At 39.2% G+C, this 19,068-nt stretch overlaps 1 protein-coding gene across 4 annotated transcripts in view; it reads right to left on the reverse strand.

Moving 5' to 3' along the window:
* glsb (glutaminase b) overlaps positions 1–19,068 on the reverse strand; it is a 45,484-nt gene that overhangs the window by 24,805 nt on the left and 1,611 nt on the right. For 2 of the 4 annotated variants that reach the window (XM_022190236.2, XM_022190237.2), the window contains exons 2-10: positions 14,206–14,302; positions 13,834–13,955; positions 12,646–12,775; positions 11,160–11,239; positions 10,167–10,330; positions 8,408–8,466; positions 3,727–3,759; positions 3,244–3,302; positions 2,532–2,598 (exon numbers count right to left, since the gene is read on the reverse strand). In XM_022190236.2, coding sequence (XP_022045928.1) covers positions 2,532–2,598; positions 3,244–3,302; positions 3,727–3,759; positions 8,408–8,466; positions 10,167–10,330; positions 11,160–11,239; positions 12,646–12,775; positions 13,834–13,955; positions 14,206–14,302 — 811 coding nt within the window. The other 2 variants (XM_051958551.1, XM_022190238.2) reach the window with 2 other exon arrangements.

The following is a 19,068-nucleotide window of genomic DNA, read 5'->3' on the forward strand; positions in this document are numbered from 1 at the left end:
AAGCAGTCTGTAGAAGACTGAGAACTCATTTTCAAGACACCCATAAGAACATGTAACATTTATAATCAGAGCCAAACAAAACACTGTGTTTATGACATGTCATAAAAAACTTGCATAACAAAGCTTTAAAGTTCTCGCTAAAAGAATCCAGTTCACTTCATGTCAAGACTCAACACCTGAGATGAGTTCTGCCAAGGTGATTGAGGATCTAAGGGTATCTGTGGTCAGGCAGTTACTGGACTGTGTACTGCAGTTAATAAATCAAATACTGTATGAACAAAGGTGCAAGACAGTTTAGCTGCCTCGCAGTTTTAACAGTAGACTATTGTGGGATAACCATTTCCTCCACTCCTGTAATGCCACTTTTATGCTTTCAGTATCAGCGAGTACATGAGGGTCTGCTAGAGTCCATATGATGTCCACATGAAGCCATAACACTGCAAGGACAGTATTGTGCCTGCGCAGAATACAAAGATCCTGATCTACTGCACATGTATAGAACATATTCTACAAGCGGCTTACAAAGTAGTATAAGCATCCATGGTGTCCGTGTGCCTGTCTGTAAGAGAGCATAACCTCGTTTTAAGAACACCAATTCAACCTTATAACAGGAAGAACAGGGATGACCATACAATAAAAAGGATTTACTGTAAGAAATGATGTGGAAGCAAGGCAGAACCAAATACTACCGTAATATACACACATTAAAATTAACTGAAAGGGAGTTTTATGGTTTGAAAAATGCAGGTGCCCCTCAATTTAATACGAGGCCTAATTAAAAGTTCGATTTTTGAGTTAGATACTGAACATTAATCTTGAACAACTGAGACTGTGCAGGATAAAAGTGGGGACCATATAAAGATGAAATGCCATTGTCACAGATGGAGGCTGATTTAACCATGTACCAGTCAGTTATTAAGAAGTAACATTTACTTCATCATGGAACGTGGCAGAGTTATGACAATCAGCGTATGTTTGTCCGTTAATCTGTCTGTCTGTTGGTGCACGACATTACTCAAAAACGGAATAACGGATTTGGATGAAATTTTCAGGGAAGGTCAGAAAAGTCACAACGACCAAGTGACCAGATTTTGGCAGTGATGCAGCTTATAGCCTGAATGCACTAATTTGTTAAAGATTTCTGTATCATTGCGAGATAGCAGCACAGCGTTACTATGACTACAAGTTAACACTATGTCAGCTGCCTGCTGACGATCACAATTGTGATCCTACTACAAATCAACCGCTGTAGACTTATTGGGACTTATCTGTCAGAAATCCTACAACGACTGAGCAGCTTTGACTGAGTACTGCATTCTCTGAGTGCTTTTCTTGCTTGTACTGGGATAAGGCTTTTATGTCCCTGATTCAATCCAATTTAGTATCTGTCGATATGAGATACAATTGTCCTATACAATACACACTGCACACATTGCAGACTAGCTGTAAACATCTCACTGTTAAATACTGTAGCAACCAGAGGAGGTGGGCAGTTGTGACTCGGCAAGCAAAGAGCATTGGGGGGGTTTGCTCCTTCAGTGGCCTCATGGCAAAGTCTTCTGTGACGCTTAATGACCTCTGGTCAGTACCACATGTTAAAGCAAGCTGCAGTCAACAAAAACGGCATCCCTGTGTCCCACTGGGGACTCAGTGGCCTGTAACATGTGGATGTTTGGCCTGGTACAGCAACATCAGTGTAGGATCTGTATCCAGTGTGCTGATGTGTATTATAAATAAATGTACTGTTAACTGACAATGTTGTATTTATTGAGAAAATGATATTAGCTGCAAAAAAGGACACAAACAGAGTAGGAAAAAGACTGAAGCTGTTGCTTGACTGAGCATTAACAACATGAGTTAAACAGTCTCAGCTCTGCTTATAAGGTAGGACTTGAGCAACAGTATCAAACGCTTCTGAGAAGTACGTGAGGGGTTAGCACACAATTGTATGTATATCAAGGGTGAAGGCAACGTTATCAATTACTAAAACGGCACATGTTATTGTGCTGAAACCTGTAGATAACGAAACTCTTGCACCTCTAGATAAGGAAGACATCGTCAAGTTTTCTTACAGTTAAACAACTTGGTGAAAGACAAATTGTTGTAATTAAAGTTTCCTTGAGTCAAGCTTCTTCCAGCAAAAGGCAAATGTAAACTTGACAATTATAATCAGCAGAGGCAACCACATGTTGATATTTTGTTTCAAATTAAACATTCTCAATTATATATGTGAGTATGTCTATATTCTTTGGCGAAGAGCATTACTGATTGGCCTTCAGGCAATAAACTACTCTGAGAAACTTTTAAACTCTGGAGTTGAAAACAGTTCAATAGCAGAAACATGTGGACAGATATAAATGCTTCATTTAAAAAAAAGATTAAAATTGAATATGTACACCTCCCTGAGAGACTTTCAATTTTCTGTTTCATTATGTATGGCTCTCCAGGTTGTTAGGTCATTAAAGCACAATAAATTTAGATAGCAGAAAACACAGTTAGCAGTACAACGTATGACTCATCCAAGGTCAGACCTTTTTTTCTTTCAGGTAGTAGCCGATGGCAAAGTTCCTATCTCCTGACTCACGCTCCGACTGGAATCTGTCACACAAACAGCAAAGCACTCCCATTAGAAAGAGGAAGAAAATATTGACTGTGTGTGTGTGTGTGTGTGTGTGCGTGCCCTTTTGTGTTGGAATTCCACTGCCCCACCCGTCATGTGTACAGTACAACCAGAGCTCTCATGTTATCACGTGGTGATATTGCAACATGAGCTCTGGATCTCTTCCTGCCAGCATGTAATGCTGTCATAAATCATGCAAGTGACCCTCAGATGCAAATTCCAGTCTTTACCCTAAAAGAATGTTCATTACAAATCAAATGTGGGTCATTGGGTCTAACATTTACTTTTTGACCAATCTGTTAAAATCAACAGAGACAACTAACACCTATACTATATTCTAACCGTTACATGAGGTTAGTGACATCACATAATTTTAATTACAGCGTTTATGGTCTGTTATTTTACTTTAGTTTCATTGGCAGTGAAAATAAAACTTGGTACGAGATTCAACCTTGACAAGTCATGTAAGATAATTTTTTTTTGTCTAGTAAAAGCTGTAAACAGGTTTGGAAAATTTCTTTTAAACTAGCACTGAGTCAGTTTGTCAACATATGTTTTCTTCTGGTAAGTACAAGAAGTGACCTAGAAACCCTGTAAACAGAAATCATCAGAGTGGGACTTACGTGGCATTGCTGAAACCCACATATTCATTTCCCGCCATCTTTTTCAGAAAGTTCATGACCTGGAGGGAACACAGCAGAAGATTTAAGAGTGACACAATGATCAACAGTAGTTCATGAAAGAGGTTAAATACTCTGAATGCTCTGTGGCCTGTCTGCTGTTACTTTCCATATTTAGAGTAGCTATGTGCCAACTCCAAACTGCCAATCATATGTAATATAATGATTTAGACGGCATACATTCTTATGAAGAAGCACTTAGCTGGTCCAGCATCTCTTGTGAAGAGCAGCACAAAACTGACAACAGCAGCAACAGTGTACATCAATAGCACAGCCAAATGTCAAGGATGTTTTTGTACTTTGTGCCACTTTTGTAGTCTAACCACACCAAGTTAACTAGCTAGTTCATAGGTTCAGTTCACAAATATTACCACTTCATTGATACTTTTGGCTCCAAAGTTTGGTTCAGTTCTGACTAATACTTACATAGTCAAATTTTTCTGCATTGCCTGCACCTTGCTGTGGAGAGAAAAAGAAGAGGAAGCAGTTAGTACTGTTCATTCACCAAGAGGCACTGCAGAGGACAAGCACACAGCATCATTAAAATTAAGACTAAAATGATAAATGATACTGCTGACAAAAAAAATGCTGAATTAGCAGATATGAAAAGGTTTTATCACAAATAAAATGTAAATAATCACACAAGTGAGATTATACAGGAGTTACACGAGTACAAATACAAAATATTAATACGATTGGCTGGCGAATGAGTTACAAAGTGGGAAGTCTTATTGGAGTTAAGGGGAGATTTAGTAGACGTGTGCATTGCCAGAGCTTATTTTTCACCATTACATCTCACTATGGCATCTCATCGTTTGCAAATTGGTATTCAGTATTATGTCAAGCCTAAATTGCAAAACTAACATACACTTGTAATAAAAATATCTAACAGTCCTGACTGTGTGCATGTTTCTACTTAAAGTATGACATGCACAGAGATGTGGGCGTATACAGGAAAGTTTGTATTATGGGTTACCATAATGCAGGAGTGGATGTGTATGTGTTTGAAGATGTGCATCTACTGTAGGTCAAAAGGTGTCACTTGTGCAAAAAGGCTGTCAGCCAAAACAGAGGGAAAAGAAGGAGGGAAAAAAGGAAGGAATGGCTTTTGTGAGAATAAAATTCACAGCTTGTAGTTCAGTGTACATTTATCATATCACAAGGTCATTGTCACTGCCTAGTCCCAGAAAGAAACACAGTAAAAGAGAAATGGACACATGCACACTTAAGTGCTAAGTATTTTATTTTATGTTTAAGATACTGAAGAACTTATGAGTTGGATGAGTTTTTAACTTTACAAATGTCGAGTCATGTGTGTACATTTTAAGCTGTACAGTAAACTCTGCAGAAGAAAAGTGACACTGATGGAGGTGTTAAAGAGTCACTAAATGGGGTTTCTACAGAGCTGATTGGAGGAGAAAGAGAGAAAAGACGAGGGAATCGGGGGATTGGGAGAGAGTGAGGAGATAGATATGGAAAAGGAAGAAAAAATTACCAACGTCATTTGACCTGCAGCAGCAGTCATTATTTCCCACAGTTCCTAAGTCTGGAAAATATGCAACATACAAGAACAGCAACAACATGTAGCCTTCAAGCACCATGTAATAACAGTTTGGGGCATACTGCCAGGGCAGCCATCTCATTTCCCACCGAGGTTAAAAGCTAACTGAGCAATCTGACCAACGGCTTTTCATTTGTGCTTTAATTAAAAAAATAAAAACTTTTTAAAGGCAACACATTTAAGACACTGATGACAATGGTGAGCTGATATGAACACAGACACACATTATCTTCTTAGCAAATGAGAGGTGAAGTCTGAATCATTTCTGGGTTTGTTTTCAGCATGATGAAAGAGTGTCCTGTCAAAATAACTATCTCGGTCTGCAACATAAATCAAGAAGAAAACTGCTGAGTAACCTGCCTTGGCTTCTGCACAGGAGTACAGCTATTATAAGGCTCCGGAGTATGTAGGGGAGCCTTCGTTACATTACGTGGCATCTAGGACAATGGAAAAAGTAAATCTTGTGATACAAATGACTTAAAAATAGAGTACATGTCCTTCTGGTTGGTTTTGGTCCAGGATAGATGAGCTCACACTAACCCCAATCGGTGTTTAAGCAATAGTTCAAGATTTTAGGAAAAGTGTTTACATTCTAAGAGTAACGTAAAAAGATCAATGGTAATAATAATAATGTGTTTGCCCAAACATAGTTGGAGACATGCTTTGCAGTTTAGCAAGATTTCAAGCAGGGGGAAACTTGCCTATGTGGCTCTATCCTAAGTTAAAATAACATGCACATCAACACTAAGGCTCACTATTTAACACAATAAATCTGTACAGGAACATTGGTAAAAATACTAGTGATGTGAGAAGGAGTTACCTGTTGGAGCTATTTCTTGCCAAATAACAATTTAGTAGACTGATCAGAGTCTTGTTGAAACAGGAAGTCTGCCAGCTTTAGCATCATCAGATCCAAATCCTAAGCTTTAGTCAGCAACAACATTGTTCAACTTGTGCTGAAACTGACGATGTAAAAACAAAATTGTGTCTTGTTCAGCTCCAAAATATAACTCCCCCCTACAACCTCAAATCATCATTTTTATAGTGATTGGATGTTTCCCCCTGCTTCTGGTTGTTTAGAGCTAAACTGGCCAAACATCTAGAATCCAGCTCAGCATGAAGCAGCATCAACTCATTACGACATGAATATGCCTGAAGGAAGCTAACTGAGCTATTAATTTGTTCTTCTTTGTAGACTTGTCACTGTGATATGACACTTCTGTTACACACAGGGATTCTTTCTTTTGTGGATGTAAAAATATTGATTAGAGTTTCAATTGCGTTTTAACAGCTTTGACACTCTGACATGACATTTCTATGAATGTCGTCATCATTCTTTGTTAGAGAAAGCAAATGAGTGATCTCTAAAATGTTGAACTATTTCTTCTTTAAATAGGCCACCTGTTTGTGATCACAAACGTGTTTTGCTAGTACACAATTCCTTCTACTACCAACCAATCTTGGACTTAGTATATTGTGACTTCAGACAGTTCTGTCTGTCGATCCTGTTTAGCAGCACAGTAGACAGGTCATTTGTAGCACTGTGGTGAATGTACACAATGTGCACAAAAGTATATCTGATGAAGTAAGTTATAAACACGCCACTATGACTTGGTTTGATGTGACAACTGGTCACCTTCATCAGTTGTGCCATCTTCATTTTAAATGCACAATGGCTGCAATTTAGAACATACATTATGCAGTGCACCTGACCCGGGGTTTAAACGCTTCTGATGGAATCAAATGTTGTACTTTGTTGTACATAACAAATATAGAACTTAGGCAGGAATACTATAAATTGTCTATTGCAAATCAAATTGCAATATCTATCAGAAAAGTAGCAATTACATATTTTCTCCAACTCTTTCAGCCCTAATTTGGGCTCTTGTACTATTTAAATAGATGCAGCAACTGGCTGTATTCTGTAAATCGATTACTATTGCCTAACTTGTGCAGTATAAAGGGTGTATAGGCCAAGCTGGCATGACACAAAAGCACAACCTAACATCCAATGAGGGAACGTTTTTCAGATAAATGCCAATGCGCCTGAATGATCTCCCTGTCCAATGAAACATCTTAGTAAGAATATGAGGCAAGTATATTTATTTAAAATATTCCTACATCTGAGTAGTGACAATGAACAAGAGGCACACGTGAAAAAGGAGAACTTAAAAAAAAAGGAATGGAATTTCAACATGTGGACACTGAAAACACACAGACCTGAGGTGCTCTGTTGCTTATAATTCTAAGTGGTTCAACACCGAATCAAGATCAAACAGGCCACATGCTTCAGCATGCCTCTACATACATGAAGGATAGAGGATTATGGCATCATTAAATTACTCTGGCAATCTTCCCTCTCTATCTTGCTTACTCTCGAGTCAAATAGAAAATACTTATCACAACTCAAAGCTTTGATAATAAACTGTTTCTTGGAGCAACAGTGTTAATGTAGCAATGATGAAGCACTTCATTAGTCATACAGTTCAGTTCAAAGTCTCAGTAGCTGGGACAAAAACTGGGCATAACAAAGGTCACCTCCAGAAAAAGCTACAAATACCAATCCTTATAGTTTAGAATTATGCAGCAATAAACATAAGGCGTAAAGAAACCCCACAATTCATTGAAGTGAAAGGAGCTCATTTAAATGTATCAAAATAAAAATAACAGCAATACTGTGTTACAGCGTGCACACAGTAAAGGTGTTATATACAGGTCTTATGTGAGTATGCATGTGTGCTAATTATTCACTAAATGCACTAACAGAGCAAAGAGATTGGTAGGGTTAAAGAATTAAAAATTAACTTAGAATGATGAATACCAGCTATAAAGCTGTTATGGGCAGAACTATAAGCTGCAGCCGAATGACGGGTGATTCATTTCTCTCACTAGAAAAAAAACAACCGTCAGTCTGTCCTCACCGTGAGTTACCTCGGAGAAGTTCAAACACCAAACTCTGGTGTCTTCTATGATCTGGCTTTAACAGACTGCTGCTGGTGTGTGTGCACCTGCATTTGACTGGCGCCCTGTACAGGTTATTTTCAGCTGGGACAGTAACAGCATGTGTGCCGGGCCAACTAAGTGCCCTTTAGGAAGGATTAGCACAAGTCTTAATCACCACAGCAAGACACATGGCAGGGGACTGAGGTAGTGACCTAGAAATACTTTGAGTCAAGAGTCATAAATATCTGAACACAAGCAAATTCTATAGTCAACTGAAACAATTCAGCAAAATTAAAGAGTTTCAGAAAATGGTTTAACAAGTGAGGAGAGGGTGTTAAATCATTATTATTGTTGTTATTATAGTTATATCATTGTGAGTGTTCTTCAGTGGGTTCTGTTGCATTCAAACAAACATAAAGGGCTTATTGGGCCACTGCTAACAGTTAGTCTTATCTGCTACCAATATTTACCTTAACCTTCATTTTATCTACTAGATAAGGCAGTTCAGTGATACCAAACACACAAGAAATTTTCTCGCTAAGGTTTCAAAGGAAATGACAAAGTAAAAACATATGAAGGGAAAAAAAGTGTGACTGCTTTTACCTTTATCAGTGAAGTACAAACAATAGCGCCAGCATTCACCATGGGGTTATGGGGCTTATCTGTAAAACAACAACAACCCAGTTAGCATACTACAGAGGAATCAAAGTGCAAACGCTCAGTCTGAGAGCTCTGTATATAGACAGATCAAACACTGACAATTAGGTATAAGTAGAGCACACACTGACTCAAAATATGACAGATAGAATATTACAGAGGGTGAGTTCTGCCTTTATTAAAGTATAAACACAACAGCAGCATAATGAAATAAATGCATATTTGCATTGGAAGGTTGGATGACAAGTGATCAAGTATTTGTGTTCATATGGCTGTTAATTCTGGAACATGATAAAGTCTGTGTCCCACTTCTTCTGTCTCTGGTATGTCTTGGTCTAAACTGAGCTTTGTACCTGCACCACTGACTCCTATAACACTTTCTACATACTGAGTCCTGGTGAGCAAAACGTGCCTGTACAGTATTATGTGTATGTATATGTATTACTGTCCCTCTCTGGCCAGGCAGGAGTGCTTCCAGTGTGTGGAAGTGTGGGGGAGGATGGTTATCTGTATTCACCAAGAGTCAAAAATAATCCAGAGCTGGCGTACCAAATACACTGTCATTTTTAGTTAAAGAAAAACAGAAATACTAAAGTTAAGCACTGTATTCTCCTAAATCATTTTCAAGCTGATGACCTCATATGCCTCCTGACATACACCCTCTTCTACCCCCAACAAGAGAAACAGCAGACAGTAGCTGCCATTCTTCTCTGAAGTGAGCTCACTTCATGTTCCCATTAATTGTAGCAATGCCGTGTGAAATCCATGATGAAGGAAGAAGCTCTCCTCCCTCAGACTTCTAAAAGAGTTCACACTTACATCACCTACATTTCCTTGCTGGTGTGTGATCCTCTTACACAACAGTACAACCACGAGGCTATCCTGGCTGAAGACGGACAAAACTCCCACACAGGACATGACGATAAGATGTCAGCAAGTTAAGCTTCAGCCATGGGGTTATGGCATTTCCTCTGACAGCCCAGTCGCTACTTTGATAATTATTCATGCTCCCTCGTGAGGTTGGGAGCCATTCCCATTAGTTTGACCCAACAATGTGTACTTTCACAATCCTGCTAAAGCAAAAAAAAAAGGAAAAACTGTGCACAAGTCCTAATGCCAGCGTCTGACTCATGTACTTGGCAGCTCGGTCACAGCGCTCATTCTTTCTCTCCCTGATGCTCGAGCTAGACAGTCGATCAGAGCTGATGAGTAATTCACCAGGGAGGTAGTGGCAGACTGCTTTACCAAGAATCACTGGGGTCAGGGGGAAATGTAGCAGAAGCACTCTGGGAGAAATGAAAATTATGCAGTGGGAGAAAAGCATGGGAAGCATGCCTGTTTAATAATGTGTCTACACCTTTTCCATGATTTCCATTTAATAATCTCACACCCTTGAACTCATACCAACAAATAAGCATTAAAACAGTTGCAGTTAGTGTCACTGGCGGTTTGCACAGAAGGATGCATTTACAATATTAACTGAATGATTTAAACACCAACAATGCTATTCTGCACAACGGGAAACATCAGCTGCCTGAAGAGAGCAGAGGGCCTCTGCTGACACCACACATCATCAAGCCCACATCAGGTCTCCACTGCATTATCGTGAGGAGGAAAAATCGTGCATATGGGTTGTTGAGCTCCTCACAAAAGCAGACGCCATTAATGTAAAGAGTGAGAAACAAAGAAAACTCTTAAATCTCACCATCTTCATTCAGGAAGAGCTTATTAAAGCGGAGGCCACTTGGCTCCTTCCCAATGAAACTGTGCACATATTCTGTTCCATGGTCATGAACAGCAACGGCGTACTTGAGAGGCTTGACACAAGACTGCAAACAGAAGGGGACCTTGGTGTCTCCGACTGTGTGTCTGCAACAGCAAAAACATCACGCGTTATTGAAACAGTTGCTATTTAAGTGGTAGACAGAAATTCAGAATAAGAAACTACAATTCAAACAAATTAGAAAACATAATAATTAATAACAATTATTAGCAATTTCTAATAATTAATAAGGATACACTAATTCATGAAAAATGTCTCAGTATTCCAGGAAGCCATAAACTGAAGTTACACCAACATTGCAGCATAAAAACATAACTTTCTTATCTTTACGACTTCCGCCGTTCCACAAGTACACCTATGTGGAATTTTACAAGTGCCTATCAGTGGACAGGCTGATCAAAACACCTGCTGACATCATTCCACTACACGTTGGATGACTTTCTTTGTACTAGTTTGTACTTTCTGGAAAATACAAGTGGCTTCATACATTAAACCCAACACTTGTATGTAATACTCCAGTGCCTTACAATAAATGAAGTTAAATCAATCGTATTCTCTAAAAACACTTTGAACAGTTTAAGCTTTGCAGAGCTTCCTTTTATTCTGTCCACTTTCATCTTATGAAACATCAGATTAGCCACATTTAACCATCTACAGACTGCTAAAATAAACTATTTTAAATTTAATGTTTGCTAAAATACTCACAATGTCTTCAGTTGCTTCATTGAAAGTAAACCTGGCCTGTTAGCATTCCTCACTGAAAACACTGGATGACTGCAGGATTGCTCAGCAGAAAAGCTGCTGTTATAATGCTAACTGAGACACGTCAAGCAAATTAAAAAAAAAAAACGGCAACAAATCAGAAGCAAAATTGAATCTTTTAATTCTTATGTCCTGATTATGACTTCCTCTCACCTCTGTCCATCAACTGTGCACAGAGAGACTGCCCACAGGTCAGGGCTGAATCTGGCAAGTTGAGGAATGTAGTCTGCAACCTGAAAGAGAGATAAGGCAGTTGAAAGACTGTCAGCACTGCAGCGGGTCGCGTTACACCGCTGACGTCTGCTGAGGCTCAGGCTTCAATGGAAAGCCACACACCACTGACAAAGCACAATGACAACGCTGACTGAGGTCAAATCCTCATCTGCAGATAGGTAAGGAAAAATCCACCCTCGGACACTCATTTGAAACATGGTTAAATTAGGACATCCTATTTCTTTGCTTTGGTTTCTAACCAAGACTATTTCAGAAAAAGTAATTTCTTGCATTTTCATCTTTAAGGCTAATGGCAGCCTTACTTGAAAACAGATTTTTCTCTCCATTTTTGCCTTCTGTCTACATTAAGCAGTTGCTTTTGACATCTGAAAACAGATTTTGTTTTAATGGCTTTGGTCGTGCATAAGTCTTAAAATGTTAGCCATGCAACAAAGTGGCAAACAAAATAGAAACAACTTCATAGTACAGAAATGCAATGGAATAACCGTTTTCTTGCTTAACAGGTAGCATTGTTGAACAAGAACTATGATGGAGAAATCAATCAGTTTTGCTCTTGTTTTGTCACGTCAGTTTGGATGAAAATATTTGGGAAAACAACCTGAAAACACTGAAATTGTGTTCTCTAAACCGGTAGGCTTAGTGTGGCTGTATACATACATGCCACTGCACCATTTTCAAAGCAAACATTTGACTTGTTAAAGCAGGAAAGGCACAGATGTAGAAAAAAAAAGACCAATCGCTCCATTGCATTATTTGTCCCTGCAGCGTTAATGATGTTCTGCTTTTTCTGATTTCAAATGTCTGAACTGAAAAGGATCCAACCAGCCCTTTCGTGACTACAACCTCTACTTTTGGCGTCAGGAAGGCATAAACTACCATGTACTGCCTCCATTATACCACTACTTACCACATGCTTTTCAGCTCAAAGCAGGAGTTTTATTGTGACAGAGTTATATAATCTGAGAATCACTGCCATTTATTCTGCTATATTTATGATTTTGTTGCTCTCATTCTAAATGTCTGAACATCTTTTTTCAGCTAGGACCAAAGAGATGACTCAACAAACAAAAGTGCAGCCAAAGAGAATCCTACACTAATGTGTAAAAGCAGCAGCTTGCTGACTGTTGCCGAGAACACCACAATGATACTTTTAACGTGTTTAAAGGTGGATTTTTCCTCCAAGAGCAAGATGACGGTTTGCTAATGCAGTGATTTATAATGGATCAGCATGCCACTGGCTTCCATTCTAGATACGTGATCAAAGACTCATCTACACCTTTGATAACATCTGAATGCTGACTGAAACCAGACTGTCCAAACTGACTGATGGTAAGGAACCTGTATGCAATAAATAAAAATTATGATGCACTGGGAGAAAAAAAATGTTGTGGATGTAAGGACACACCTGTCCTCCAGAGAGATTTTTGGCACTCTCATACAGCTCATCAATATGGGAGGAGAAGGACTGGAAGTCTGGGATGACGAACTTCTTGCGGAAGGCCTGAGTGAGCAGGACAATGTTGCTCTGGACACACCTGATGAATAAACCACAAATAGCATGCTAAAACACTGTGACTGCATGCAACTGAAGGTAAAGTTTGTCAACCAAGTTTGCAACCCTGAAGTCTGACAAACTTCTGTGAATGTTAATAGAAGTGTTTGATGAAGAAGCTTCATCATCACATTTTGATCAGCTACTTATTTTATTCATGTGGCTCGATCCAACATGAATCCATATAGCGATGAATGATAGTTTTCACAAACTGTAGAAAACCGTAAACATCATTATATAGGATTTCACAGATGCTGATGCTCACATTTTTGGTCACTACAGCCAAATGAACTGTACCAAGTAGAAGGAGCTTGTACGGACAGATGAGCGTCAACCGTCATGACAGACTATGGCTGGCTCGGACACCAGTGTCAGTCACACAAACAAACCCCAAAATCCCCCAGTCACTTCTTTTTTTTCTTATTTTTTAAGATTTCCACCAAAACACACGCTACAAAAAGAGAAACTAAACTGATAGAGATCAACTTCCTGACTTCTACGTGTTTTTAGAAGAAAGGAAGGAAGGAAACTGGGGGTTTCCCAAACACAATCCAGAGTGTTCTATCAGAAAGTATCTAGAAGCTATTACAAAATCTGTCTTTGGGGATGTTGAGGGTATACTGGTCTGCGTATGACAAACAAGTCACTGCAGTCCTTAGAAGTCTGGTGTCTAACACACAGAAATATTTGTGGCATAAATATTTCATTTACACTCAACTAATTTGGATGCCACAATAAATACATCGAGAACCTCACTAAAATACTGCCTAATTATACATTACGGCTGATTAAGGTGATTTCACTCTTCCTTCAACTAGGAATAGTGACATCAGAAGGATCCTGAAATGTTTGACTTTATTTTGTTTTTCGCAAAAATAAAAATCACAGTGTAAATTTGCTCATTAAAAAACATACGACTATCACAATGTATGGATACTTTTTTGAGACCAGAGTGAGTGTAGGTTCTTGAAAAATATGGTTATAAATTACCACTAATGTGGGTGGAGATGAAACATGCAAACAAGTCACAATAAGCCCTACTTCTTGAATAGGTGCCTGTCCAGAGTGACGCCATCTGAAGTGTTCTTTAGAGTTTCTTTGAGGGTTTCCATGCATTCCTTCAGTCGGGGATCTCCACTGCGAAGCCCAGTGGCTTTAAGTGCCTGGAATAACAGAATGACAACAACAAATATAACTGTGGATATTGTTACAAATTAGCTCAAGAAACATTTAGTAAAAACTCTGAACTGGAACTATGTATGAGCAAAAAACTAAAGTTTGGACACACCTTGGTGTCATTTCATGCTAGTGTGGTTCTCACCATGAGGTGTGTGACCACTACTATAGGCGTTAGTGTACTTCTTGGTACTGTTGCAAACCGGCGCCAAGCTGAACTGAACTGAAAGAACTTACTGTGAGGAACTTGTGAGCAGGCATCGTCTCTTGACCTTCTGCGACTGTGTAGAAGAGCAAATCCTCCAAACTGGGAAGAATTCCGGCATTTCTTCTCCTAGATTACAAAGGGATAGAGAGACATATGTATAACCTTGTAATGTAAGAGCATTTGAAGAAGTAACCACTTCTAAAATGTATTTAATGCGAGAAACTGTAAATAAATATCGAAGAAAAGTAGATTATGCTTTTATATTGTGAAGTCTTAGGTATTTTTAGAGTTGATTCTGGAGTGAAGCAGAGAAGCAGGATAAAATAAATGGCTGTTCTTATAAAAACAAAAGTAACTACAGTCCAGCGACCTAGTTGATATGCAGCGTGATTGCCCTTTAGCATGTGCCACAATAACTCCTACTCCCACCTGTCATGCCATTGTAAACACAAAGCTTATCTATAGCTGTCACAGACTTATCACATTAGTGAAGGATTTTAGAGACACATACAAGATACAGGAAATGCAAGCGAAAGCATTAGCCACAAAGGTATGTGTATTTGTACCATGTAGCGATCTAAGACTTCAGTTTGGATAAAGAACAACATTAATTCATATCTAAGGTTGGCAGTGCTACATGATGAGTACCTTTCATGGGTTCATCGAAGGACAATGAGGAAGTTAAAGCAGCACTGGCACAAAAATGGGAATAATAGAGATTTTTCACCGCTGAGATTTTGACTTGTCATAGCTGAGGCAAATTTCATGAGCAGTGGCAAAATTCCAATAGGTGTCTTATGACAGCGAACAAGACTGCACAACACAAGGCTCTTTCAACTATCACATTGTCACATAGAGACAAACAAGCACACTGACATTCACACCTACAGACAATCTAAAACCACCAGTTGACCTCAGTATGTGTTGGACTGTGGGAGGAAGCTGGAGAACCCGGAGAAAACCCAAGCAGGGAAAGGAAGAACATGCAAACTCCACACAGAAAAACCTCAGTTATGAATTTCCCTTGTGTCTTCTGCTAACAAAATGTCTGCTGTGAAAAAGAAGTATTGGCCAAACTAACAAGTAGATAGCTCCTGATTCTGATGTAAGTTATGCAGTATTAATTAGAGCATGTATAAAGTATTAATCTAATGTATGTCTTCTACTGTGATAGAGCTACACATGTGCAAACTGAAACAGTCCTATGCAGTTCTGACAGCTTTTGCAACCAAAAAGTCAAGGAGCAAAAAATAAAAAGGACAGGAATGAGATTTACACTGAAAACAACATCAACTAACTTTGACACTTGCTTTCAGGAGAGAGACAATAGTTGGTTAGATACCAGTGACTTAACACAGTCTGGTGACTGGTTAGTAGTACAGCATGTCGAATATATGGTATTATTTTGATTGAACACATTGCCTGCCCAATGTGTGTCAACTCACGTACATGTTTGGTGATAGTGTCTGAAGCAGTGTTAGACTCGGCCTAAATTCCAGAAATTCTCTTGTCTTTAGTCCTGGCTGGTCCTCTGTGGTGCTTGGATTAATAAAGCCAACATCCTGGTCTGTTCACACGCTGGTCATGACACAGCAGCGTAGTCTGCAGTGGAGCAAACCCACCTCAGTACAAAGAACATCAAATTTAGGTTTTCAAGAAAAGTTGGAGCTTGACACCCTTGTGACACAAGTTCTACCAAAGCTGCAGTTTTGTGGAAAACTGTGCACTTTAAGGGATGACCTCACTTGGCCACGTAACCAAGACTGCCCACAAAAAATAAGGAAAATCAAAATCACCGTCTGCAAACACCTGGCAGTAATTCTTCACAGGTTTTAATACTAAAGTAAATGTCTACACAAATCCCTTCAAAGCTGTATTCACACTACACAGATTTAATGTTTCTGATTTAACTCAGTGAGACTAGCTGCACTGCACAATGGCCACATCAGCATTTCAAATTTCAGGATTCAGTCCACAACTACGCCTTGCTATCATATCTTCTCCGTTTGGCACATTTTCTGTTCTCCACAGAGTAAACACTCTAGATACAGCCAAGGTAACAGCGACTGAACGTGTGCAAACAAACCACGATCCGTGGAAGTGCTGTCTGTCATGCATGCATAATCAAAAGGGAGAGTTATTGACCTGACATCTGTCCCTACAACAGCCCTTTCAAACAGCATAATAAAAAGGTGCACCACACAATCACAACCAAACTGGTCTCCAGGTAAAGTGTGCCTGTGTGTACAGACAGATGAACTATGGTGAAAAGTAAAAAGGTACCCAACAAAACTGACAAACTTATACAAAATCTGTTCAGAAACACCTAAAGTGTTTTTGCTACTGCAAGTGGGACTGAGAAATTATTCCTGTTTGTGAAAACTCATTAACCACCAAACATGCTCTCTAGTGGGGGAGGTGTGTTTGCATTTCTTAAGAGCACTTTCTGCTCTAAGACGTGCAAGGGCCACATGGCAGATATTTTGTGCAGTGACTGCGAAAAACACAAATCTGGATGTATTATATGTAGTCCTACTTAGCCTTTAAAAAACATTGTGTAACACCTCCTGTGGCTCTGGAGGAGTCTGATGAAATCTAATGTTGCCAAGATAATCCATGTTTGGGACTGGACAGTACAAATATAGAAACTGTAAGTGTTGTAATTTAACATGCATATCTACTAGGAAGTCCATGAAGGCAGAACCATTCCAGAGACACCAAATATTTAAGAGACCATTGCTGTATTGTCAATGCTAACCACAGCAGGAAAAGTAGCAGCAGCGTCAAGTCCTGTACACATCCTTCCACTGCCCCACAGATGGCACAAATAAAATGTGCTACATGTTCTGTTCACAAAATCCTGTCATTTGTGTGACTGATATTCTTGGCTGTCTCCAGCCAACGTGAACTGAACTAAATGAGCAAATGCACCAGGGTCTGTTTTAACTGCAAACATATCACATGTGAAGACTGTCTTAAACAACTTGTTTATCTGTATTTGACCATTTAAAATCCTCATGGGCAGATGGCTCTGTCCATTTGACATTCAATGACTGCTCATTGGTGTATGCGGAACACTCTCAGTTTCCTGGATACAAAGTAAAGACAAGGCTTTGTTTTAACAATCTTTCTTTGCTATGAAGGAGTGACAGTTCATAGAAAGTAGAGGACAGTATCAGTGGCAGCTCACTTGGTTGTTTTTCTAGTTTTGAAAAGTGCTCAGAAATCATACTTTGGGACACATGACCTTTAATAGCTGTACAACCATAAGTACTTTAGGACACAAGGACTCCTAAAATGACCATGGATTAAAAGATTTGAAAGGGAGACAATGTGGATCCAAGGTTTAGATGCAGATTAGAGGCTGCTCACAGCTTACTGTAGAATTCAATTATTTGGCCTCAGAGTGAGGGAATATCCTTACTGACTTAACACTGAGCAGTGGCATAGAGCTTAACATCAAGTGTATCACTCACTTTCTGTTTCTGTCATGTGTATCTCAACAGTCATTTGTCTGTTTTTGATATCTTAATCCTATTCATTATCACCCACTTAAGCTGCAACTTATCTCACAGATTGCTCAAGGTAGATGGCACTGAGCCAACTAAGTTATTACTACGACATGTCTGTGACGCCTCAGTAATAATATTGCAATGTAGTGCTGCATTTTCCATGTGTTACCAGGTAATATCTCCAAAGAGTTTTTTTCTTTAAGTCACAGCTGGCTTACAGCTTTAGAGCTAAGCTTTGCAGTGTACAATCATATTTTTGAAATAATGGAATCAGAGTTGAGATTCCACCGTTATACCTTGCCTAATTTAGAGACCGTTTCCCAATGCACAGAATGAGATGGAAGTGATTTACCACATTTCCTTTGGTGGTTTAAGTTGTGAATAATTATCGGTAACTTGACAAATACAACATCCTCATTATGCACGTTAGCATTTTTGACCTGTTAGCTATGAATCACAGTACTGAGAACTGTACACTCACATGGATGGAGTTATCTTGTCTTATCTTGTCTGAGACTCTGATGAAGACACCTGTTTTATCCCTCAAGCTAAAAGCTGTTTGCGTTCAAAACGCCACCATCTCAATGCAAAGACATTTGCATGACATTGACTACAGCAACATTTCTATTTGTCATTCTCTACAGCATCAAAGTAATAAAATAACCTGAATGTCGAGTCTTCGTTGGTAGTTTCATTCTTGTGTTTGTTCTTGTGGAATTCAGCTCCCTCTAAAAGGCCTCCTCCCTTCACAGACTGATGATATCACGTTGTTTAACATGAGCCCTCCGTAGCTCTTCATTTTTAAAACTGTAACTGTCCTGGTCAATACAGACACAGACTGTTACAGTTGGCGCTTCTGTAATGTGACAACAGGTCTGTTAGACCAATCACAATATACGCTACTGCAGACAACCCCTGAAGTTACCTTGAACTTACATTAGGTAACACAGAAGTGTGAAAATTTAGTTCCAGGAATTTATCCCCAAAGCATGGAAAAAAATAAGATGTGAGGGACAGTGGAAAATGATTATTACAGACAGGAAATCCACTGACGAAGGGTGGCTACATTTCACAGTCTTGTAAAGTAGCACCCACATTAGCAGGGCAAAGCCAACGCCCTATTCCATATCTTAGGGATGACGCCACCCTGTCCATGTGCATCTTCATTTCTGGGTCAGGAAAAATCCCAGCAATTCGGCCTGCATTAAGCTGACAAGTAAAAACTCCCTTGCATGGACTTCAGTTGTTATACAGATTGCCAGCTAGCAGCTGTTAATGCAACGTGAAATCTGAAATTTACAATACAACAATCTGTCATAATGGCATTGATTTTACATTTCTATATGAACAATATGGACTTCAAAATCACTACAGGGCTTT

This window comes from Acanthochromis polyacanthus, chromosome 14, assembly GCF_021347895.1.
Source record: "Acanthochromis polyacanthus isolate Apoly-LR-REF ecotype Palm Island chromosome 14, KAUST_Apoly_ChrSc, whole genome shotgun sequence".
Lineage (NCBI taxonomy): Eukaryota > Metazoa > Chordata > Actinopteri > Pomacentridae > Acanthochromis > Acanthochromis polyacanthus.